The sequence below is a fragment of the Uloborus diversus genome, chromosome 4, assembly GCF_026930045.1.
Source record: "Uloborus diversus isolate 005 chromosome 4, Udiv.v.3.1, whole genome shotgun sequence".
NCBI classification, from domain to species: Eukaryota; Metazoa; Arthropoda; class Arachnida; order Araneae; family Uloboridae; genus Uloborus; species Uloborus diversus.
The window spans coordinates 136,247,781-136,273,370 of record NC_072734.1 but is presented as its reverse complement, the minus strand read 5'-3'; the positions used below and the strand labels follow the sequence as shown (position 1 = coordinate 136,273,370).

General features: G+C 33.2%; 1 protein-coding gene across 1 annotated transcript in view; it reads left to right on the top strand.

The window, feature by feature from the left end:
- LOC129220007 (RING finger protein 10-like) overlaps positions 1-25,590 on the top strand; it is a 54,094-nt gene that overhangs the window by 16,286 nt on the left and 12,218 nt on the right. The window contains exons 4-14 of the mRNA XM_054854334.1: positions 198-288; positions 1,108-1,292; positions 1,513-1,652; positions 3,534-3,682; positions 4,991-5,080; positions 14,629-14,698; positions 15,669-15,776; positions 17,508-17,641; positions 21,457-21,571; positions 23,300-23,401; positions 24,493-24,606. Of these exons, the coding sequence (XP_054710309.1) occupies positions 198-288; positions 1,108-1,292; positions 1,513-1,652; positions 3,534-3,682; positions 4,991-5,080; positions 14,629-14,698; positions 15,669-15,776; positions 17,508-17,641; positions 21,457-21,571; positions 23,300-23,401; positions 24,493-24,606 (1,298 nt within the window). The remainder of the gene's footprint in view (positions 1-197; positions 289-1,107; positions 1,293-1,512; positions 1,653-3,533; positions 3,683-4,990; positions 5,081-14,628; positions 14,699-15,668; positions 15,777-17,507; positions 17,642-21,456; positions 21,572-23,299; positions 23,402-24,492; positions 24,607-25,590) is intronic.

The following is a 25,590-nucleotide window of genomic DNA, read 5'->3' as shown; positions in this document are numbered from 1 at the left end:
GGGAACCACTGCTCTGAAGTATTGTACAAAAAGGGAAAGTTTTTTTTTTTTTTTTTTTTAAGTTTATGAATCAATAATGCTTGTTCTAAACAGGGGAAATAATGAGAGATATTTTTAAATCTTAAAACTAAATGTATGAGTCTCATTGTTTTATTTCCAATATTCAAGTATTTTTGTCAAAAATTGCCTTTTTTTAGCTGTCAGTTTGTTGCCCGAGATTATGGGAACTTTTTGGTGCATCAGAAAAATCCCGATTTGCTTGTGGAATGGCCATTGATTGAAGAAATTGTAAGTTTGATTTTTTTAATGATATCAGTGCTTAGAAATAGCACTTTTTATTTTATTTCGTAAGAAATTAGATAATTTTTTATTTGCATTGGTAGGAATTCTAATTGTCTAATGATTTTTTCTTGAAATGTATATTTACAAGATGAAAGTAGCCTGCAGATTTAATTTACCAAATGAAGTAAATTACTTAAAGCAAATAATAGTAAAAGAAACAACATAATTCTTTAAAATTCCAAAGTAAAATAAGTACGACAGTATAACTTAATTTCCTGCATATTATCTGCAGGTCATTTGAAGAAAAAATATCTGCATATAAGCTGAAGCAGCATATTATATTTCTGCAATAGGATTGCAAAAAAAAAAAATTAGTTTTGATGTAACATAAAATTTTAGCTACAAAATTAAAAAAAGGAAGATGTATTTTTTTAACTACAATCAAAATTAATCTAAAACATAAAAATTTCTTCTTGAAATTGTGATTATAGTACGCTGTAAAGAAATTATGCTGAATCCAACACTACACAACATGTTTGGACCTACAAACTTATTTTCTTTAAGGGGAGAACAAACCTTTTGCTTAACCTGCAAAGTTGGTAATGGACCCGGTACAAAATTAAAAATTTCTGTTACATAATCACACAAAACTAATATTGTCTTACAGAACCGACATTTTTGCATACAATAATAGGGTTTGAGTTAAAACCCATGTCATTTGTATTGTCAACAAAGGAGAAAATGAATAGAGTAGCATTTAATGCTGTACCTTGTTTTTGACATGAGTCGAGAGCTTTTATTCATTGGGATGAAATTATTTTCTAGCGTTTGCCTAGCCATGAAGTGCCATTATGCCCAATATGTTTGTATATCCCAGTTGCTGCAAAGATTACTAAATGTGGTCATATATATTGCTGGCCTTGCATTCTTCACTATTTGTCTTTAACTGATCGAACATGGCAAAAATGCCCTATATGTTTTGAAGCCGTTCACAAAAATGAATTAAAAAGGTAAGTATTTTTCCATATTTCATTTCTTTTATTTCATTTCATTAACTTCTTTTGGTTTTTAGTATTTCTGGCTATATCTATTGAATATTTTCTTTATTTCCCATTTTATGTGTGTTTCATTTATTCACATATTCTATTTTATATTCATTACTGTCTTAAGCACTTTGTGTTTTTTGTTTAATTTATGGCATAATATCCTAATGAAGCATTACCTTTTTAGTGTTTCAGTTACAATCCGAAAGCCTTTCGTTATTGGGGATGAAATTGTGATGTGCTTGATGAAGCGAGCTAAAGATTCTTTGCTGCCTCTTCCTGTAACTCATGAGAGCCCAAAGCATTTTATTTGCAATATTAAGGATGGTTAGTATATGAATATGTCTATGAACATTAGGGTGTCTCAAAAAAAAAAAAAAAAAAAATTGTTGAAAAACATGGTTCTCTAGAAGTTTTCTAATTTGTTTTAAGCCTTCATCTTTTTTCTTACCTTAACTTATAATTTAATTCTGTATTGGTATTTTTCCTCTTATGTTTTGGGTTCTTATACTGTACAAGAACTGTTTATTTTTCATTTTTCCCAAAGTAACAAGTGATTGTTAGTTTGTATTTTCCCAAATAGAGAGAATTAATTTCTGTGAGCTTTAAGTGTAGTGAAATTTAGACTTACTACACCGCTAGTAGAATTGAACTTGCAAAAAAAAATGTCCACAGCCTGAAGTTGGAGAAAAAGAAAAACACGTGAAGCATTTTTCCTCAAGGAAAATCTGTATTTATTATCCTCAAAGGATTTCTAAAGTTGACGAACAACATCTTCATTGATATTTAAAAAACATTTAGAAAAATAAACAAATATTAGCCGCTAATATACAACGAAACATTAAGTTTACGAACATGCTGATTCCAAGGAATATAAGGCATTACCGTAATACACAAAAATAGGCCTTAAGGCGTTTTATAACTTTAAAATTGACATCACGTTGTATTACGCTCTGCCAGGAGTAAAGAGCACTGGCAGACATCACGAAATCACGTACAACACATTGCGGCTATGTGAGGTGAGAGAGAGAGCGAAAAAGATCGCTCGAAGTATTTAAAGTCTTCACATGGCTTTCAAATTAAGAATATGCAAAATACAAGATGTGTTGCCAATGAAAGAAAGTTAAAGATATGTTGCCAATCAAAAAGTAACTCAATCTACAAAAAAATTCTTGCGGTTATAAGATACAATGAACTGGTGACTCGGTTAACCCAAAAGTTCATTCACTTGACTGAGTTATTGCAACCGATCGCACACATGACGTCACAACGTGATGCAATGTTTACATCGAAAAAGGATTGATTCTGCATGATGCAAAAACGTATTTTTAATGTTTTTTTTTTTTTTTTTTCAAATTAAGTGATTCTTTCACTTTTTGTGAAAGTTTAAATTAAAAATCTAACAATTTCAAATGTATTATTACTGTAGATTATGTATTGAATATGACTTCAGAGTTCAGAATTACAAAAGAAGTTAAATAAAACTTTGATATCATGAATGCTAGAAATGTTTTTCTGAGTCATTCCCTAATTCCATTAAAGTGGTTGTCTTTTATAATTCTATTTTGTTAACTTCTATGCGCCTGTTATTATTCCATGAGAACTAATGAATAACTTGTTTGAGAAATCTGAAAAATTGAGTGTTAATTCCGAAAGATATTTTGTCTTTTAAATGTTAATGGAAATAAATTGACTGCCCTTAGTGGGTAGTTGATTTCAAGTTATAAAATGAGTATTTTTGACCTCCTGAGCTAGTTACACAGATTGTTTATGGCTACTGTCAAAGTTGGCCACTGCATTTGCTCCTTTGTGTAAATATTTTTTTTTTTTCTTCAAAGACATGTCAGTACCAATTTTGTCTATTTTGCTCTATTTCTTCTAGTGATTGACAGCCCCATCAGTATCATTGACACTTTGAATCATATCTTACGAAGGAAGATCTTTTATTTTGGGCGTAGATGCAGCTTTTGTTCCACATGTTTTAGCATTTTGTAAAGAATTGGGACAATCTTATACTAAAAATCATTATTAAATAACATTAATTCAAAAATAAGATATTATGATCTTTTCTACCTAATTCCACCAAATACTCTTGATCCCCCCTCCCCCCCCCCCAGTCTCCTTAATGTGATGATTGCCAGTCAAGCAAAAATGTGTACTATAACCAAATTTCATAAATTCATGTTGGTCAACTTTTTTCCCTTGTAGATGACTTGCTTACAAGATACCAAAAGCTGCTTTTGGCTAACAGAGAAGATATTAAAGCTATCATAAACAGAGAATTTGTAGAATTAAAAGAAGCTTATGAAAAGGAGAAGGATGCACCTGAAGCTTGCTTCATTGAATCTGCATTAAAGGTCAGTAAATAGTTTCAAAGAACCTTGATACTTATCTGCATGCTTATTTTTTTCCAAACTGAAACATTCAAAATGTAAAACGTGCCAACTAATTACTATACTGCTGTGAGGAGATCAATATCTGCAAAAGATGAACTTTAGGGATAATTGAAGAAAAGTGTTTAATATCCCTTCAACATCAATATTGAAATTTGGAGGAAGGCCACTGGTAAAAAAATGCTTTGTCTTCAGCGGAAACCAAGTATGCATATTTGCTCAATAAAACTAAAGTAGGAAAGATGACAAAAATGTAAAAAAAAAAAAGCAAAGCGAAATAATTGACCAGTTGGTCTTGTGACTAATATAATTTTTAAGAAGCTATTTTGTCTAATTGTTACATAACCTTTTTCTTTTTTACTAAACTGAATGACTAGTGTATTGATTAAAATCAATAAAGAAAGCACAGGTTGCAAACAATGTTACAGACCAGCGCTTTTAGTTTTGCTTGCAAAATATTATAAGTTTGTACCACATAAGCATTTAGTAAATACTGAAATTGTAAACATAATTTCCAAATTGAGGTAGAGATCCAAACACTGGGCTAATTTAGTCATTAATATTACAAGGTCAGTTTGAGTTCAAGTTTGTAAAAAAAACTGAAAAGTATATAGACAATCTTCAGTTTTAAAAACTGGATTTCAACCCAGTGATGTGATATCCCTCGAAAGACAAAATTATTTCATTGCATAAAAATAAAGAGGTTAGGATTACTATGTAGAGCAGTAAGATCTTCCCATGCTGTGGATCATAGCTGGGTGCTCTACATTAGCCTCCTAATGGGTGATTGATGATATCAAAAGAATTCATGCTAGTGTTATACATACAGTAAAAAAAAATAGAATTTCAGTTGGAAGTAAAGTATCAGTCTGCGCTAGGGATTAAAAACTGTTAGCCAATAAATTAGCCAAATTTTATAAGTATTAGCAAAGACAAATTTTAATGAGCTTTTTCTATATAAAATTTATATCAAAGAACATATAATTTTATAGTTCAGTGTTAAGTTCAATAAGACACTCATTTGTCATATGTTCCCTTGCAGAATTTTTAGGAATTTTTTGATGTAATTTTGAGTATCAAGGGAAATATTTGTATTTTCTCCTGAAATTCTGGAGAATTTTCTGTTTTGCTAATAATTTCTGCCTAATCAGAGTTTGTTCCACTACGTTTTTGGTTTTATCGCATTTGACATGGTTCTGAAAGCTTAAGTTTGGCCTTGAAGTATTTTAGACATAATCTTATTCATTTGTCTTAAACTTTTTCTTTTAATAGCTGCTTGAAGAAAGAGAAAACAACTTGGATGGGCAGATTTTCAATAACTGTGGAACTGAAAAACATATTGATGAAGTAACTAATTTAAATGTATGTTATTCCAAATGTTTTCTTAATACAAAAGATTAAGTATTCTTATTAATACATCAAATAGTGAAAAATATCTTTGGTGTATGTAGCTACAAAGATCCAGCTTTTGCACTAGACTAAGACCAAATTGAAGCAGTTGAAAATGATTTATTTAATTATCTTCCCCAAAAATTGGAGGGTTGGTCGAGATAAGTGGATCACCCCTCCAAAACTGAAATTATTTTATGGCTATTATGGGGAGACCAGAGCTTGTATGCGAAGGGGTAAATTGGCAAATTTATGGTAATTTTCCTGTTTTTGATTTGACAGCTCTTGAGTCACTTGTCATGTAGCTGCCACACCAATGTGAGTGTGCTTACGGTGAGGTTTATGGCACTGTATAAGGGGGGGGGGTTCTGAGGGATTTTTTTTTTCTGTCTAAGTAAATTTTTGTATATTCAGTTCTTTTCTTCTGTAACCTATAATAGTAAATTCCCAAAACGTATTATTATTATTATTGGATAGCTCCTGTTTCATCACAACAAATGACATCTTATTCAGATTAATTTTCACCAGCCTTTCCCAAACTAGTGTAACTTGATTTCAATGTGCCGAGTTGGGCAAATCGGCAAAAAAATTTTTAGGGTAAGTGTGCAAATTTGCATGCTCGCCCCAGCCACACTTTTAGTCTCAAAAGCAAGGTTGGCAAGGTTTTGGACACTGTGGTAAAAACCCTAGTTTTTACCGTCCTGTCCTAAATTCTTGTGTCCAAAACTGTCTGAAAGTGTCCAAAACTATATTTTTAGAAAAATCGTATTCTGTAAGAAAACATCAAAAACAGAATAAAATGTATCAAAGTAATATTTTATACTGAACATTTATTCAATGAGAACATTCAATATATTTATGCAGCTGATTTTAATCTAGTTACATAGAAGTTGAATTCTTGATTAAAACTTCAATTTGTATGCATCAGTTTATTTAGCTTTTTTTTTTTTAAATATTGGGTTGTTCGGAAAGTCATTTCGTTTTTTTTTTGGGGAACATGAAAGACAGTTTTCGTATAATGAATAAATATTTTATTAAATTATATGAGCCGCTCAGAAGACAATGCGGTTAAGTCCAAAACACAAAAAATGAGAAAATCAATGTTTTTTGATACATAAGTTTTTAAAATTCTTGGTTTATTAATTTAATTAGAAAAGTGCATAAAGTCTTTTTTCGAGGTGTAAACCCTGCAAAAAACGAGATATGTACAAGATGTGTAAATAAAAACGTAAATATTTATTGAAATAATGACAGCATCTTAAAAATTTTAGGACTTATACCTTTTGGCAGCTGAAAAAAGTAAGAAATTAATGTAAAAATAATAAAATAACATTTATTGTCATAAGTTTTATGTTTATTCATCATAACAAACATAATCTTCTTCCGAGTTACTTAAATGTAAATCTTGATCTCCACGTGTTGTCCTTAATGTCCTGTAAAGTCGTGTTTAATTGGAGGTATATACTTTAATAACTACATGATGTCTTTTTTTGTTTCTCTTGAAATCGTTCTGCCATTAGGGTACAATATAGGTTGAGTTATATTTTTTTAATTTACTGGTATACCTTTTTTTTAATCAATTATATGAAATTTTGCTTATGATGATCACCGAGCTTGTAAAAAATTTTCATCGCCTGTTTTCTTTGATAAAAGGTTATCTTGCGAATACAAAGTTGTAAACAGTTACAAGGTTTATTATCAAATTTCATTGCAGGAAATATTCTTTCATTTCTATTTTGATATTTTTTTACTTTGTATCCTTTTTGTTTCTCAACATTTCTCGACCATTTCCCAGGATTCCTGCTGCGTTTTCTACCAACTTTTCCGTTATTTTGATTATTTTCTATATTTTCGTTATTTGATGATCTATCAGAATCAATATGGTGCATTTTCCTTCAATTAGAATGAAATATCGTATCACTTTCACTTTCACTGTGTTCCATTTCCATTGACATTTTTTTTATACCCTTACAATAAATCTTTTTTATTATTTTAAAAAGTCAGAGTTTTTACAGTTATTAAATAAAATTTATTTAATGTTTTTGATAACACAGTAATTTTCGCAAACACTTCAACGTAATATTTTTGTGTTCTGACGCACATGCATAAAACGCAAACAATTCTAATTAGAAGGTAACGGTTACAGTTACTATGAATTTCTTGTTTTTCAGTGTTGCCAACAAATATTGAAAGAAGAAGAATAATTTAATTTTTATTTCAAAGTTTATGTAAAAAATATTGATAAAAGGTGGACTTATTCACAATGGCTTCTTAAATTACTATACAATATATTCAGAAGCTATTAAAAAAAGGGCTGTCTGACCTAGAAAAAAGTAACCAATGAGTAAATCCTTTAATAACTAAGAAGATTATTATTTATTTCATCAACATTTCCAAAAATTAGAAAATATCAAAAAATGGACTTAACCGCATTGGCTTCTGAGCGGCTCATATATTGGCCATTCTGGTCCAACACCTTTTGCCATCTTTCTTCACCTGTTGCCCATCGGCAGTAACATAATTCCCCTCTCATAAAAGTTTTGGTCCTTGCTGGCAAAAAACTGGTTCAGGTAGTTTTTGACATCTTCATTTGAGGTAAAGGTTTTGCCATCCAAAAAATTTTGCAGGGACCGGAACAAATAGTAGTCGGAAGGCGCCAGATCTGGAGAATATGGTGGATGTTGCAGTACGTCCCATTCAAGCTGTAAAAGTTTTTGGCGAGTGACCAAACTTGTGTGAGGTCTCGCATTATCCTGGTGGAACACTACACCCTTCCTGTTGATTAATTCGGGCTTCTTCTCTTTAAGTGAATCATTCAATTTGTCCAGCTGATGACAATAGACTTCTGAATTAATCGTTGTATTGTCCGGCAAAAGCTCAAAAAAAACGATTCCTTTGACATCCCACCAAACGGAGAGCATCACCTTTTTTTGGTGAATGTTGGCTTTTGACACACTTTGAGCCGGTTCATCTTTTCTGCTCCATGACCTCTTGCGTTTAACATTGTTGTATACAACCCATTTTTCGTCCCCAGTAATAATCCGCTTCAAAAATGGATCATTTTCTTGACGTTTGAGGAGCGAATCACACGCGTCAACGCGACGACACAAATTTCGCTCCGTAAGGACATGGGGCACCCACACATCGAGCTTCGAGGTTAAGCCCATGCCTTTCAAATGGCCATAAACAGTCGAATTCGACAAATTTAATCTCTCACCGATCTCTCGTGTGGTTATTCGCCGATTTGCATCAACTAATGCCTTTATCGCATCTTTGTCAGCTTCGACCGGCCTTCCAGACCGTGGTGCATCTTCGACATCAAAATTGCCGGATCGAAATTTTGCAAACCAGTTCTGGCACTGGCGTACTGTTAACACGCCTTCTCCATACACATCCGTCAATTTTTTTTCTCGCTTGGACAGCATTTTTACCTTTTCTGAAGTAAAAAAGTAAAATATGACGAAAATGCTGCTCATTGCTCTCCATATTTAAAAGGGCACCAACCAAAAACTACTGCGTAGAATTAATAGAACTTTTTCACACACAAGCCTTGCAATATCAGCTCTCAAGACATATAATGGTTATGCGGCTTAAGTGTGAAGTTGGTTTCGAAAAAACGTAATTAAGTCCTCTGACGGGAAAAAACGAAATTACTTTCCGAACAACCCAATATATTAGTAACCAAATTTCCCTATGTTTATCCATGTGTGCAAATGGAAAGCAGAGTTGGCTTACCCTCCTCTTAAAAACCCTTATGTCCAAAAATTTTTGAGAAACTATATTTTGCGAGAAAATATCAAAACAGAACAAAAAGTATCAAAATTATTTTTTTGACTACCTAATATATTTATTCAATGTGAACATTCAAGTATAAATATATTATGTAACTTATTTATGCAGCAGATTTTAATCTAGCTATGTAGAAATTAAATTTTTCATTAAAAATTTTAATTTGTATGCAGGATTTTTTTTTTTTTTTTTTCTTTTTCCATGAACCAAATTTTACAACATTTATGCATGTGTGCAAAAGAAAATATTCATATAGTGCAATAATTGACTTAAATGCAACTAATTTCATTTTTTTTTTTTTTTTTTTTGATATGCTTGTTTCAAATTCAAATGAAATATTGGTTGCCCACTTACCCTCTTGTTTATCGGATAACTGGGACACCCATCAGATTTTTCAAAAATAATTGTTAAGAATATAGGGCAAGTGTGCCCATATAGGGGGGTAATAGAAAGCTCAAGTTCTCCCCCCCCCCCAGAAATGAGATTTTCCTTGCTTTTAGTGGTTTTTTCTTTACAAAAATGTAAATAAAAAAATCTTTTCCAGCCATTAATGAATAAGTTATTTGAAAATCAAATTTTAATATCTCTAATCTGTACTGAAATCGGTTTCCATTGGGAAAATATTCTGCTGAACCATGGGGAAAATTTCTGAGCCCCAACCTTCCCTTAAAATTTTGCATATGGGTGCACATGATATAGGGTAACAACACCAATAACAGACAAGGGTCCAGTAACTGGCAGTCATAAGTTTGGATTTAAATAAGAGTTTGAAGCGGGTAAAACTGATGTTGTTGCTACCCATGAATATGGTGCAACCATCTAGTGTTATCAGAGTGAATTTTATGAGCCATTGGGTATTTACAAGGCAGTGGTGGAAATGTGGGTAATTCTTTCGAATGTGTTAGAAAACATGAACCACCAACTTAAATAAAAAAAACAAAATGAGGAAAACAATTTTAGGCCGATCGTATTTTAAGTGATTCCGCAAAACTCCAGGACGTCTCAATGCTTGGTGCCTACGGGGAATACAAAGAAAAGGTTTGACTTACCCCCATGTAGTAGAAACACAATAAGCACAACTCATTTCGCGTCACTTGTGAAAATTTATTCTGATGATTATCACTTACACGATGAATATCAAGATCCTAGGGAGCTCCCGCGGCGTAATCAAAACATGGAAGGGAATATAAAAGATTACAATATGAAAAATTAAGGTAAGTTAAGTTCACAGTCCAGTCTATTGCAGGGAATTATGTTGTCACAGCAGAGGGATGTGCGTTGTATATGGGGAGTAGGGTGGGGCGAAAAAACTTTTTTTGGAAATCTGTTTTTGGATAGTGCGGAAAAGTTGCTATATGGTCCCGTTATTGCCCATAAAAAATTTCGCTAAATTTGTTTAATATTTAGCCGGCGCTATTTGACCTTGAAAAACTGAAAAAAGGGGCGAAAATGCACTTTTTTTTTTCAAAAAAAAAGGGGGGGGGGGGTCAAAAATAAAAGTTTGAAGCTAGTTTTAGCAAAAATTAGAAGTGTCTGTCAGTGAATTAGTTGGAATACTCAAAGACTTTTATACATTTCGTAGAATATTTAGCTACGCTCCTTTAAGACTGAAACATCGGAAAAATGAAAAAAAAAAATAAATAAAAAAAATAAAGTAGTTTCGAAATAAGTAATACTGAAATGTTACGCAATACGTTACTTAGAAAAAACAGTGAAAGTTCAATCAATTTTATGCGACATTTGTACGCCAATTTTAAAAAATGCACACACTCAAATAAAAAATAGTTACATAAGATGCTAGTTTTTTAATCCTGGGTTCCAATATCAGTAAGAAAAATGGCTATTGGAAAAGTGGATAAAGTAACAACCCAGAAACTACGAAAAAGAGGAAAAAGATGCCAGAAAATTGAAACAAGTGTTGCTTTGGAAGCAACACTTGTGAAGAAAGACATCAGTACCCAGCACAAGTGAATTGAAGGTTAAGGAAAGTCATATTACATTGAATGAACCTGAAACAGAGCTTGAATCAGAAGAAAGCACAGAAAATACAGATGACGATTTTAAATTGAATTATCCGCTTTCAAGAAAACGTAAGCGAACTGATGCGCCATCAACAACGACAAGTCAAATGAGACTTTCTATGCCTCATACAGCTTTAGCAGCAGATCTAACTGGCGCTTCAAATAGAGCAGTGGCTAAAATTGCTACAGCAGTTCTCGCTGATTTCGACTTAGTTTCTCCAAAACAAAGCAAAAATACATAGTCGATAAAAACTAAGTAAGGAGGGAAGTCGATAAAAAAAAGGAGCGAGCTAAGAGAACGGGATTTAAGAGCAGTTAAAGGGGCAGCTATAAAGAATTTGTATTTTGACCGCCGCAAAGATGACACCCTTCAAAAGACATCTGGCCATCAAAAATTAGCATCTGAAGCACATCTAGCACTGATAGAAGAAACAGGTAGCAAGTACATCGGTCATTTATCACTAACAGTTGGTGAAAGTGCAAAAGAAATTGCTGCATACTAATGAGTTGCCACTGAGGCATCTTATTCTGGAACTGGACGGTTGCACAAAGGAACCACATTCATATTCTGGACCTATCGGACAACTTCTTAGAGATTGTTAAAAAAATCCGGTGGTCAAATTTGATAAAATTGACTTCTTCTGGTTTTGGACATGGAAGATATAAAAAATTTAAGTACTGAACAACAATATTTGTATAGAATCTGTCTTGCCGTAAAAGATGGTAGTTTTACTTCTAGCGTGGCTGACAGTAGCCCAGGCAAACTCAGTCATGCGCGATGGCTGACAACTGCAAACCGTTTGTTACGCTTGTATATAGGCACTCCAACTCCATCAGAAAATCTTACAATGCTTCTAAAGTATGCAATGTTAGTTTATGCTCCAATGTGGTTTGAAATAAAAATGAAACCGAACTGCCAGTATGGTGCCCAACATTTTTGGAAAATGATTTCTCTTGCAAGGCAGTTTCCAGACAACGTTAAGGAGATAATTTTCAAAGTTCTCTCAAATAATGCATATTTCGCTCATCCTGAACAGCTACTGTTGACAATGTTGTTTTACTCAAGAAAATACATTCGAGAATCAGCTGTTAGGTGCATTCTGAACTCTAGAAATAAGAAGACGAAAAGCTCGGATGGTGTACGATTTTTTAAGCGTCCTAAACTTAATTTTGAAGCCGTTGATTATGTTGATTTAGTTGATTGGGCAAACTGTGTTGCAACAGAGCCATCTCTTACAATGCATCTTAAAGACCAACAATTGAAAGAAATGTTCAAAGAACAGCCTACAGAGTTCACTTTCAAAAAATTTCCCTGTCACACGCAAGCTGTGGAACAATGTGTGAAACTAATAACCGAAGCTGCAATAAAGTTCGTGGTGAAACTGCACGAGATGGATACATTCGTGCCAAACTTTAAGCTAGGAAAGAACTTCCATCATTTGATAAAAAAGGACAATATTATTCCAAAAAATAATATTCATTATGCATGAGGTATTATAAATCAAATTTGAAGATTTCTTTTTCAAAAGTTTATTATATCTATATGTAATTGTAGAAAATGTATGATACTATTGCGTGATAATAATTACTATGATTAATACCGCAATTTAATTAATTAGTCTATGATTTAATTTTGAAAAATAATTTTCACATTGGTTTTTAAAGAAATTCAATATTTTTTCATTTTTCTCCAATTTTTGATGTCGGAAAGGAGCGGTTAAATGCTCATTAAAATCAATGAAACATTTTATGGGCTCGAACTGGTTCATTATATAACATTTTCGGTGCATTCCAGCAAAATGTTTGGAATTTAGTTTTTAGAAAAAAATTTCGACAAAAATTCATTTTTCTCTTTTTTTTCGGTTTTTCAGTATCAAATAGCGCCGGCTAGATATTTTTTAATATCCAAGAAATTTTTTGTGAGTGCTAACTAGCTCACTACGCAACTTTTGCGCACTATCCAAAAATTGATTTAAAAAAAAAAAAATTTCGGCTTATTTCGGCCCACCCTAATGGGGAGGCTTAAAAAAAGGTGTGGCCTGTTGTTGCAGTGAAAGAACTCATCGTAGAGACATCAGCGAGAAAGATGACGTAAAACCACATGGAGCTGGCCGCTATACCACGGCGATGACTGAGAAATCTCATTACTCAGGACAAAAAAAGGCGCTGCGGGAATCAGAACTAAATTCATGTCGACCGCGCGTACCGCTTTCGCTATCCGGGTCTCACCAGCTACAGGTGCATCACCAGCCTTCTCTGATCATATGCAATGATCATTGAGTAAAAAGAAAGGGTTTTCATCCGTGCATGATCGGAGCTACTTCCACGTGGACGCGAACATTTTTCAATCTTTTTTTTTAGAAAATCTTGATTAAATACAGGATCTCATTCGTAACTAAACTATCATTTTTTTAGAGAAACAGGGCTCTTAGGCTCCTGTGCAATTATTTTACAATTTACATCCTTTTTTATGCCGATGCATCAAGATTTTGCCTCGCAGTCGTCGCCATTGCATATGACCCATTTTCAGGTCAAGCGTCCGCGCTCCTAACCCACGCTCAGTCACGTATCACGGCTAGCACACTACTCTTTTTTCATTTTCATGAGACATCAAGCTAAAAACCCACGCGGTCGCGTGAAAAACAGATATCCATACGCGGCGTCACTTAGCACGGCGAATGGGAACGCGGGAAAATGACATCACCAACGAGACCACGCCTACGGCCAATGAGCGAAAAAGGCGGGAGACAACGCATCACGGGAGGAAGAAGGGAAAACATGGCCGCCGAAAACTCAGAAACGACGCCATTAAATCAGAAAATGCGAACGCATGAATTAAAATGCGAATCTAAGAAAATATATGTGATTACTATATCACAGAAGGTTATGAACAGACATCACTAGGTTTGTTGGTGTTCCATGTTCGTTTGAAGAAAATAAAGTTTAAGATCTAGAAATAAAGAACTTTTGCACATTTTGAAGAGAAAACAGGAATTTTGTCCATTACTCATTCCTTCCTTATCCTATCTGTTACTGGGTATCAGAATTTTTGGTGTCTATTACTGTCGGTCGAACCTTTTTCGAAATTGAGTAAATAAAAATATGAGTTCATTAATTCAGAGGATCCAGAAGCAACCAAATGTTCGATGAGATGTAGTTGCATTTGAGAAAAAAATAGTTTCAAAGTCTGAATATATTAAAAGGCTCAGAAAATTGAGTTAGCCTGAGAGTGATGTCTTAAGCATGTCTGTTACTGATGCCGTTACCCTAAAAGCTTTTTATTTTTTATTTATTTATTTATTTGAGAAAATAATGCTGAACTCATATTTGTTATTTAAGTTGAAGATAAATAAATCAACAAGTTTACATTTTTTATTTCAAAACTTTTTTATAAGGCTTCAAAAATGTACTATTCTAAATAATGGGTTCCACTTACCCCAACCAACTCTAACTACATTGCAAATCTATTCCAAGTGCCGTGTACCAAGAAAAAAAGGTTTTAATAAAATTCAGAATCTTAATAAGGATTGCATGAACGGCAAACTAATGCATTTTGAAATGTTACATGTTCGTAACAGCAAGCATTGTCATTCTTTAAAATGTAGTTTAAACAAAAATGTAGTTTAAATGAAATTGCGCATTTTATTTCTTTCAAAAATTGCTTTTCGTTTTAAAATCATTTTTTACTGTTGTCTTTATTTATTTCAACAGAATGCTGTTGCTCGCAAACATCTTGAATCTTTAAGTTCAACTGATTCTCATGATGAAATATTTCAAATTGGTAAGTTTTAGTCTTTCTAAAAGATTTATTTTGGAAATTGTTTCTCATGTTTTAAAAGCATCAATTTTATCATGGTCCCTCATTAGTAGGTTATTTGTTTGAACGTGCTTGACAGAAATTGCTTCTTACTGAAATCGAAAACTTCAGCATTAGAAAGTTACATCTCTACATTTTAAAATGTTTCAGAAATCTCGAAAATAATAATAATATTTTAATGAAATACCTTACCTATGTGTAATTGTTATTCATAGATGTTGTCCCATTCATGCTCCAAATATGTGTAATAATCCAAATATATTTTGAATTTATTAATAATCTAAATAATATTGTACTCATATATTTCAATGTGAAACACACAAAATTGGCATAAAGAAAAACTCTTTTCTTGCACCAAAGTCAATATTTACTAAATCTTGATTCTTTTTGTAATAATTTGAAAGGTGTATTGACTTCAGTTATTTTATTTTTGAAAAATTTGTTTTTAATAATCCATTAAAGGAAGCTTAAAATGGTAATACAGTAAAACCTGTGAAGTTGACCACCCTTGTAAGTTGACCACCTGTCTAAGTTGACCGCTTCTTTCAGGCACAGAATTAGCCCTTATCATATACAACTTAAACAGGTTTTAACACACTATTTTAGTGGTCAACTTAAACAGGTGGTCAACTTACAGAGGTTGATTTATACGATAAAGGCTAATTCCGTGCCTGAAAAAAGAGGTCAACTTAGACAGGTGGTCAACTTACAAGGGTGGTCAACTTTACAGGTTTTACTGTATAAAAAAATTTGTAAATGTTTCGTGTGTGTGCAGAGCATAAAACTGATAGTATTGCTTTCCCAAGTTCTGAAATTTTATTTTCATGTAACTAAATTTCCTGATTAAATTTTGCATAATTGAACTTATATGATCATCAATTGAATTTAGTTTTCAAACTGTGTCATTATCTAGCTATGTTATTCGTTTTCGCAGATATGACAGAGCACTCTGAAATTTCAAATGAAATTCCTCTGAATTTGAATCAAAATCCAGAACCATTGCTTGACTCTGATAAAAAGGGAAATTGTTTTTTTTACCAAGGTAAGAATTTTTGCAAAATATCCAAATTAGCAATAACTCTTTCCCCTTATCTTATTAGTTATGTATTGAAATAGAAGTTTCATACTTTTTAATCTTTGACTAAAATTTTAAGACTCTATGTCAGAGAGCCGCGGTGGATACTGGTCATTTTCAGTATAATCAGTATATTTTTAACTCATACAACCCTGGCTTCGTACTCAAGAAAGTTAGTAAGAAAAATATTTGTCAGCCCCCCCCCCCCCCCCCCCCGCCTCCCATAAAAAAACAACTGGAGTCATTATCTTTTGATGTCCATGTATACACCGACTTGTATTTATTTCTATGGACTATCTCATGGAATATAGCAGTGAATCTCAACAAGAAACCATTCAACTGGCGCAACATTTGCATAATTGGCACCAAAAAATAATCAGCTGCAGTTTGTATTCATGTTTATTGGATTGAACACATAATGTTCAAAGATTGATATTCAGATGCTTTGCTTCTTGTGTATCCTCAATTCAGAATGTTTTAAGAAATCTTTCAGTGTTTTAAAAACAAAGAGTAATAGGTAATTAATAACCATCCTCAATAATTGAAGCGTCTTTAACATTACAAAGACCATTTAATGTATTTTCGGAGTCACAGTATAAGTTAACACAGTAGATCTCCAATTATCCAGATCAATTGGGATTGGACCCCATTCAAATAATTGGATATTTCTGAAAGAAAAGGGTCTATTTTAATGAATTACGGAATGCATGCTAAAAATGAAGAAAAGTTCTATTTTTATAGAAAGAACTTTTGATTAGTGAAGTGAAAAGATAACACTTTTTATTTTAAGTTTGCTTGCAAGTGAAGTCCAGTGTAATTTGTACATACTGTACTGTCAATGAAAGTCATTGCTTGCTGAACATTTTGGTCAAAGTAATCTGTTTGATTATTGCGCATAAACCGAATCATTATTTTGTGAATAGCAGTACATTTTCTCCTTTTCTAAACTCTGAAAGAAATTGGATAATCGGCGATTTGGATGGTGGGAGTTCGGATAGTTTGAGTTCTACTATATCCCTAAAGTTATTTTAAAAAAATAACTTCAAACTGTGTATCGAAATGGTACCCCGACCCCCTTTGTCAACTTATCCTAAAGAATAAAAAAAATTTTGTGAAACCTAATTTTACTGATTGTTTTGCTAAAGTTGGCCTGAAATTGTTTTCATTTCATTTCAGTCAGTATTTGAACCCTCTTAACAGTTTTCCCAAACCCTAAGAAATTAAAAGATAAAATGTTGTACAATAAGGTTCTAATACTGTTAAATAGCTGTTACTGATTTTTATATCTTTTTTTTTAAATGTACAATAAATTATTCATAATAAGTATTTACCAGTCTAAATTAAAATTTTCAAAACTTATTTGGCCTAAAATGATACATAAAAGGTGCAAAGGATAAATTCAAATTTGAAAAAAAAAAAAAAAAAAAAATTTCTGCACAGGTATGGCTTAGTACATTTTGATATTGTTTCATTTCATTTTCCTGCTTTTATAATTAATGCTGAGAAAAAGGTGGCAAACTTGCAATGTTCATTCAAGCTTTCAAAATATGTGTTGATTATTTAGTTATTTTCTTAAAGGAATTTTCCTTTGTTTTTATACAGCTTTTATTTATTAAGTACTACATACTGTAATCAATCAGTTAATGTTTTTTAAATCTGCGTTATACAGCAAACATGCTTATCAGTTTTAATTTCTAGCTGAAGACGGACAGCACCTTTATCTGCACAATATTAATGTACGTATGCTTCTGAAAGAATACGGATCCTTAGAATTTGCTCCACCAATCATAAAAGCCAAAATTGTGGAAATTGAAAGAGTATCTATGACTGAGGTAAGTGTTTTTGTCTTCACAAAAATCATTATTTTGAATTTGACTTAAATACTTTAAATATGATTAATGGCATTTTAGACATTTAGGGGCGTTGGAACTGCGGGAGCCAAAGCTCTCCTGGTTCTAATGCCCAATGATTCCCCCAGTTTTAAACAATGCTTAATGTTCCGTTAAAATGAAAAATGGCCTATCAAATAATTGAACTCGCAAATCTAGGGCTTGGATTTTGTCACCTTGTGGTGATTTAAGAACTTAGCCAAAGAGTTAAAGCATTCAATTCCTCTTTTGGGATAAAATGTTAGCATAGCAAAGTGCAGCATAGTAAGCAACAAAGCCAATGTTTGTTGCTTACTTTGCATTTGGGTTTTTCTATTGATCTATTTCAAGCAAATCTAAGAAGGTTCTTCTGCCTTTGTATAGAAATTTGGTAGATCCTCACTTGGAGTTTGCTGTTCTGTTTTGGTCTCTTTATTTCAAGAAAGGTATTTTTTTATTGGGAAATGTTCAAAGAAGGACTATTAGGCTAGTAAGGAGACTTTCAGATGTAGATTATGGTATTAGACATAAAAGGCTTAATAAGTATAGCTTGAAGCATAGGAGAGTCAGAGGAGACATGATTCAGCTGTTTAGATTTATCAAAATGAAAGATGTTAACTAGTTAAATTTTTGCGAAGAAAACAGTACGAGGATCAATGTTTTAAGCAATTCAAATCTCAGACCTGGACATTAGGAAAAATTACTACTTTAGTAGGATTGTGTGCACTTGGAACAGCTAACCAGAAGAAACTGTAATGAGCAAATGGGTAGCTAGCTTTAAGAGGGACATTGACCTTCATTGGCTATTACTAAAATGATTGGAACCAGCCTAGCTGGCCTCGTGCCTGTTGCTGGTTGTCACATTCGTATTTGGCTTAAAAAAATTAAAAAATAGTAAACACGAAGAAAAAGTACTGTCTTTAACTAAGCTAAAAAGCTGGTTATGAGTTACTAGAATTGTTTGTTTTATCTCATTCAGCCATAATTAGCCAGAAATTTCAGAGCCTCCCATAGTTAGTTTGAATTGCGAATTAAGTCATTAATATGGAAAGTAATGGACCAGCAAATATATCAAGTCATTTAAAAGCTTTTGAGTTCAGTTAAAATATAATATTACAGCATGAGGAGCGAAAATGACAACAGTAATCTCGGCAATGGAGAAATGTTTTATCCAATTCTGCTTATTTTATGATCCATGTTATATTTCTCCCAGGAAATATAAAAATTGCCGAAAGATTTTGAGAATTGGGATTCCTAGCAATTTTTCGAATTTTCGCCAAATTTTTGGATGTCAAAGACTAAGAGCTAATGTACTTCTTCAACCTTGCTGATAGTGGCAGAAACAAATGATTATTGGCCAAAATTTGCTATCGCTCCAAGCCCCCAGTTTTCGAAATATCTTCAAAATTACTAACAGAGGAAAACCAGTGCACCGTAAAAGCTGGGAAAAAAAGAAGTCATGTTTATGCACATGCTTTTACATTTAACTGTCCAAATGTGAACATAACCTTTGATTTAGCTTTTAAAAAAATAATGATTTCTCAGCAAAACATAAATGAAAAATTAGCCAAATTCAGTCGAATTGCAGTTTGGAGAAGTATATGTTACTGGGAAAAGAGTTCAGATCTAGCTAGTACAAGTTCCATAGCAGTTCCTCATAAGTGTTGCATTGTCCCGTGCTCTTCATCTCATTTTAAAAGGTTTTCTATTTCCTTTGAAACTGGATTTTAAACTTGCGGCAAGCTTTATTCGTCAATGAAATATTTTCAAAACATTTGACTCCTCCAATTATAAAGTAGCTTGCCAAGTTAAAAATCTGATATCTAAGAAAGTAAAAAATATGTTTTCTCTAAATGAATTGAAGAACATGGGACTATTCAACATCTATGAGGAACGGCTATGGAACTTGGTACCCGTTAGATCTGAACTCTTTTGTCGCGTACACCTACTACCCAAACCTCATTTCAACCAAACTTGGTTACCTTTTCACATTTGAGGTACTGAGAAGCAAAGGGATGTGAGTGCCAGAATTAAAAATTTGGAGATAACCAGTACAAATGGTAGGTAAACCTGTCCTCTGTATAAGACAAGAGATAGTATTAGTAGTCCTGGTAGATGTTGTTGTACAGCATGATTAAGAAAAACTTTTGAATTATAGCCTACCTAGGACCAGAATGCATTTAACTCAAAACTTGAAAATGTCTACTTACATCTCTTTGCTTCTTACTGCCTTATTGGGAGGGATAAATGTTTTGTACAATATGTTTGACATGCTTTTTGTGACATATAATTGTAACTAACAGTATAATGCTTTAGTTTTAGAATAAAATATTGTAAATGTATGTAAAAGTTTTTCTAGAAAAAAGCTTTAAGCATGCATTTGTAGTAGATAAAATTCCGCTTATCTTAGTAAATCTTTGTTGGGAATTTAATCTGATAGCTCAATCAAAACCTAAAGTTCAAAAACTAAAAGCAGGTTTTAATCAAGCAAGCCCAACTGAAAATTTGTGGAATGATCTGCTCGGGAAGAAAGGATTTACAAACACATATTTAGCAATTAAATAAACATTTTATTGAACAATAAATATATCAAAACATGGAAATATTAACAAGTGTGAATAAAAATTCACATTCCCCAACAACAGACTAAAAAAATCTCCCCAAAAATATCAGTAGGAAACATTTCTTAAAATAGTATCATTAAAGTTCCAGTAAAATTCACATGACTAGTTTAATACAAGTTCAACCTTAAGTCCTATGCCAAAAACAGCATACTTCAGACGAACGAGTTAAAAGTTCATACCAAACAAGCTATTCCTTCCTTAAAAGCTGGCACAAATGTGAAGGCGCGATCCACTAATTTGGATCCCATATCAAAATCGTCCGTGGCCATTCCATGCCACCATGCCGAATTGAGAAAAGAAACCTGTCCTCCCTGGCAACAGGAACCATCCATCCATCTAACGGACATCCAATCCATCTCTCCAGCGTGGACCTTCAATGGTCCTGTTTGTTAGGCCTTTTCTCAGCAAAAACGACTTGATTGAAACTCTCATTTATAGAGAGAAAATCCCTCACTTAAAAAGATCATCTCAAGGCACAACTGGAACATGGCCGCATTTCTAGCTGGGCTCAACGAAAACATCCTACATCTTTCAAAAAGAATCCACTATACAACGTGGAACTCTGGAGCACACAGCTCCCAGGCACTCTCAGCACCTCAGCAAAACATCGGACTGCAGTCATAACATGGTAAAACAATAAGAGAATGATTGATTGAGAGTTCTCGCTTAAATAGCATTCCCAATCTCCCTACGCGATGGCGTGACGCATATCAAAAATCATGCGTAAATTATCTTGATGAAACAACTCAACACAGTTTACAATTTAAAACTAAAATCTTTAAAATTGTTTCCCACATGCATACGGCAAAAATCTACTCAACATCTTTACAATGACGTCACATCATCGTGGCGGGTCAACAAACGCATGCTACGCATACAGGGAATATTGACTCTGGGGAACGATTCGTGCGCCGGCAAAATAACGGGATGACGTTCTAAGTTCGAAAAAAGAAGGAAGTAAGTTTTGGAAACTTTTATAAACCTTCTAAAACTTCAGGAATTTCTCCAAGAACAAAAAATAATGGCTCTAGGCCAACAAGCTTGAACATTGTGTAAAATTTATTTAGAGGATATATGATTATGTAGTAACTACCTTTATTTACAAGTATTTCATTGTTTCATGTTTATCCCTCTAGTATTCAAAAATTATTTTAGGTTTTAAGAAAAAGACTTCGCTATCTTCATCATTTGCCTTTGACATGTGAATTTCAAATTGTAGAGTTAAATTTTTTTCACCTACTGTCAAAGCCAGTTATTCTGCAGTTTAAAAGTAAGTAATAAATGCTCACTTAATCTTACTATCATTCATCTTTTTGTGCCAAATGTTTGGTAATTGTGATATAGTAATCACATATATTTTCCATTGATTCGCGTTTTTTTTTCCCTATGTTTGCATTTTCTGAATTTCGGTAATTTAATGGCGTCATTTTCGAGTTTTTGGCGGCCATGTTTTGCCTCCTTCTTCCCGCGATGTGTTGTTCTCCCACCTTTTCGCTCATTGGCTGTAGGCGTGGTCATGGTCCTGTGATGTCATTTTCCTGCATTCCCATTTGCTGCGGTAAGTGACGCTGCGCATGAATATCTTGTTTTCACGCGACTGTGTGAGTTTTTTCTTTAGGGGTCCGTGATTTTCGTGAAGAGTCGGTTGCTAGTTTTGATAGGAGTGAGACGTGCGTTTCGGGAGCCGCAGTGGATGGACGAGAATGTAACGATCTGAAGATTATTGGAGGGGATTATCAATCCCTCTATATCTGCCTTTTCCAAGCTAAATTTAGGAAAATAAATACTCCCATGAGGAGAAGCTGTGTCTGACCGAAATGACGTGCGTGTAGTCCAATACGTGATGTATTTTTAACCCAGAGGGGGAAAAAAAAGAAATGTCGATGTCCATTTGATTTTCTATATTTTGCTCGTACCGGCAAATCCGCTGAAGTGAATGATGATGTTATCTTTTTAAATTGTCAACTTGGCCTAGTCCCCGCTCCCTAAGATTGCGTTACATTTTCCATTCTGGAACATCGCATTCTGCTGAAATTCTGACTTGGAAGATGGGTGAGTAACCATGCGTTCCGGCACCATTTTTGACGATTGTGCAGTAGCCACATCCATGAAAGGCGAGGATGGTGCCGGAACGCATGGTCACTCACCCATTTTCCTAACATTACTTTTAATCATGACATCGGCGAGAAATTTAAGGGGTTTAGCCAAGTTGACTTCAGTAGTTCAACCAAAATATCTGTGTAGAAGTGGAGTAAAGGATTTGCCCTGTTGTCCTCTGTGTCGCCAGGGTGAGATGGACAGTGATCATATTAGGAACTGTCCCATTATAAATTTTTTAAATGACAACTCTAAGGACGCTAAATTTTATTCACATTATTGTTCTTCTTCATCTTATTGGCTGTGCATCGATGAATTGTAAAAATGAGGCAGATGGGCATAGGATAAAAAAAGTATTTCAATCCTAACAAAATAAATATAACCTGATAGGTAACCCCATTAACTTCTTGAGTTTATTAGAATATTTCTGAATAGCAAATATTAATATGTTCCTTCATTGCTATGTATAAGAAGTCGCTTCGAAATTGGTTAGTCTAGTTTTTCACTTGTCTGGGAGTGAGCTTTGCTCAGTGTGCTGTTAGAGCTGTGCTTTTTATCTCGGTGTTTTTCGTATTTGGATGTATTTACTGCTTTACATTGCTTTGTAATATTTGCTTTATTATTGTGGATGTTATAGCAATTGTTAACAGCTTTCTTGTATATCATCACCTCAGAGCAACAGTAAGACATCTATTCCCAGAAATAACACTAAGATGTCTTACTGTAGCTCTGAGGCATTGATATACTTGTAAATACATTTTCTGTGTTTTCACAAGAACTGACTCCTCATTTAAAGAACTCCTGAGGTTGTGCTGGACTTGTAGCATTGTGAAGTAAAAGGAGTTAAAGCAGTGGTTCTTAAATTAGCTTTTAGTTCTTTATTTATTGACTCTGTTTGCAGGTGAAATAAATAAAAGAAAACATCTTCGCAGTAAAAAAGCTTCTGATGAAAGACGGAGAGAAAAATTCATTGAACAAGAAGAAAATAAAAAACTTGGAAAATGTAAGCCAGTTTACTGCTGTTTAGTAATTAGTACTTTTTTTCTTTTAAAGTTCAAAAATTGAGCTATTGTCTCATATAATTCGTGAACATGAAAGGATCTGCCTTTCCCATATGTTTCCATACTTTTTTAGAAAGTCTTGTGCAAGTACTAACATTGTTATTTGCTTTTGTCGATGTTTTAACAAAAACGTCAATGTTTCTAAAATATTGACATAGATATCGTTCCTTTACTCCCAAGAGATAATGTTTGCTGAGTCATTTGTAGAATATTACAATGTCGGATGAGCTTCTAACAACTGCTCAGCATTCAATAATGCTTCCAAACTATTAACTTCAGAACCATTAGATAAAACAACTGTATTAGAAATGTAAGATTTCCGTCAATTTTTTTTAAAAAGTGTCATTTTTTCTATGTAACAATTTCTCTATTTTTTTTTCTATAAAAATTTAATAAAATTGATTTTTACACGAAAAAGAAACATAGTTTTTTAGTAGTTACAACTCCTCAGAAAGCATGAAGTTTTAACTATTTACAAATTTATTTTAAAACAGTAAGACATCCCAAAAATAACACTAGATATCTTACTGTTGCTCTGAGGCGACAGCATGTTATCCAGGTATATGTGTATATATATATATATCTTTTTTTTTTTCTTAACAGAACATTCAGCTTTTGCTGTTATAAAAAATTACCCTTTCTGCATCATTACTGCCAATAGCTTTCTTCTTACAAAATACTAAAAGGTATTAAACTTGGTCAAATCATCATTTAACCATTTATTTGGGAGAGGATGTGATCTTTGTAATTGGCAACTAACTAACCAAATTAATTCAAGGTAGAAATATTGATGCAATTAAAAACAAATAACATTCACTCAATTAACAATTTGTTATTGGGGGAGCATGTAATTCATTGGGTGGTTAGGAAATCCTTAACTGAATTTTTTCAGGGGGCCTAAAATTTATAGATCCAGGCCGGATCACAATTTAACTTTTGTATACATTGCAGTGTTATATTTTATTTTTCTCATTCATAATCTATTTTTGAACATTTATAAACTTCTCCCTTTAGAACTCTTTTTTGTTTTCAGATCCCAAAGCTACATATAACTTAAAGAGTGCTGATCAATTTCCAGTTTATGATCCAAATGACTTTCAGTCACTGTCACCGCCAAAATCTGATAGCTCAGCAAATCAAAATGTTGGTAAGTCAATTTCAGGGTTTTTTGGTTCTTGAACATGAAAGTATTTGTTTTATATAGTTTAATTTTGCTACATCAAACTATTGAATTTAGTGAATTAGCTATTAAAATATTTACTTTTTTGCAGTTTGTTTTCTCTGCTTTCTTTTTTTTTTTCTACTTTATTTTAAATTTTAAGTGTAGCAAATTTTTTAAAAATGCAGATATACAGTAAAATCTATAATTACCTCTAAGTAACGGTAACCTCCAAAGGCTGAATAAGGTTATGGAATCATCTAGCGAGTTTGGCAAGGAAAGATGGTAGTTGTGCAGTAACAGACAAAGGTGTTTTTTTTTTTTTTTCATTCCCATTCCAGGACTCAAAATTTTTTATTGTACTTATTTATTCAACTAATGAGATTCTTCATTTCTCTAGCTGTCATATACATCAAGCGTCTTGATTGTCAACTTCATTTGTCTAAGCATGAAAAACCACGTAGCAGGGGGAAAAAAACAAAGTTCACTGTCAAATGGCTTAATTTTCCAAGTTAGCTCATTTTGAACAAAGATCAAACTAACCGACTGTTGCTGTTTAAAGCATTCATTTTATTCCACTATTCATGAAGTTTCAACACTGTGCAAATGCCCTTTCAGTACATAAAGAGCACATTTCAGCAGTGAAATTAGTCAGTTTCTCTTTTTCCTTTCATCAGTTCTATGAGACGGAGGATAATGTTCTCCTACCTGTGGTGGGTATTCATGATCTACAGTACACTATACTACAGGGTCCCCGTATCAACCATTACAGGGAGTTTAATTGATTGGATGGTATCTTAAAGGTAGTTTTTTTTTTAAATTTTTCTAGGGACTGAAAAAATCCTGATTCAGCAACCACAAAAATATTGCGTTGAAATAGGAGTTTTTACGACTTGTGACCATGAGATCTAACACACACCAATCACCATGTTTGATTCCTTACCGAACACGCCACCACAGCCCGTGCTGTTC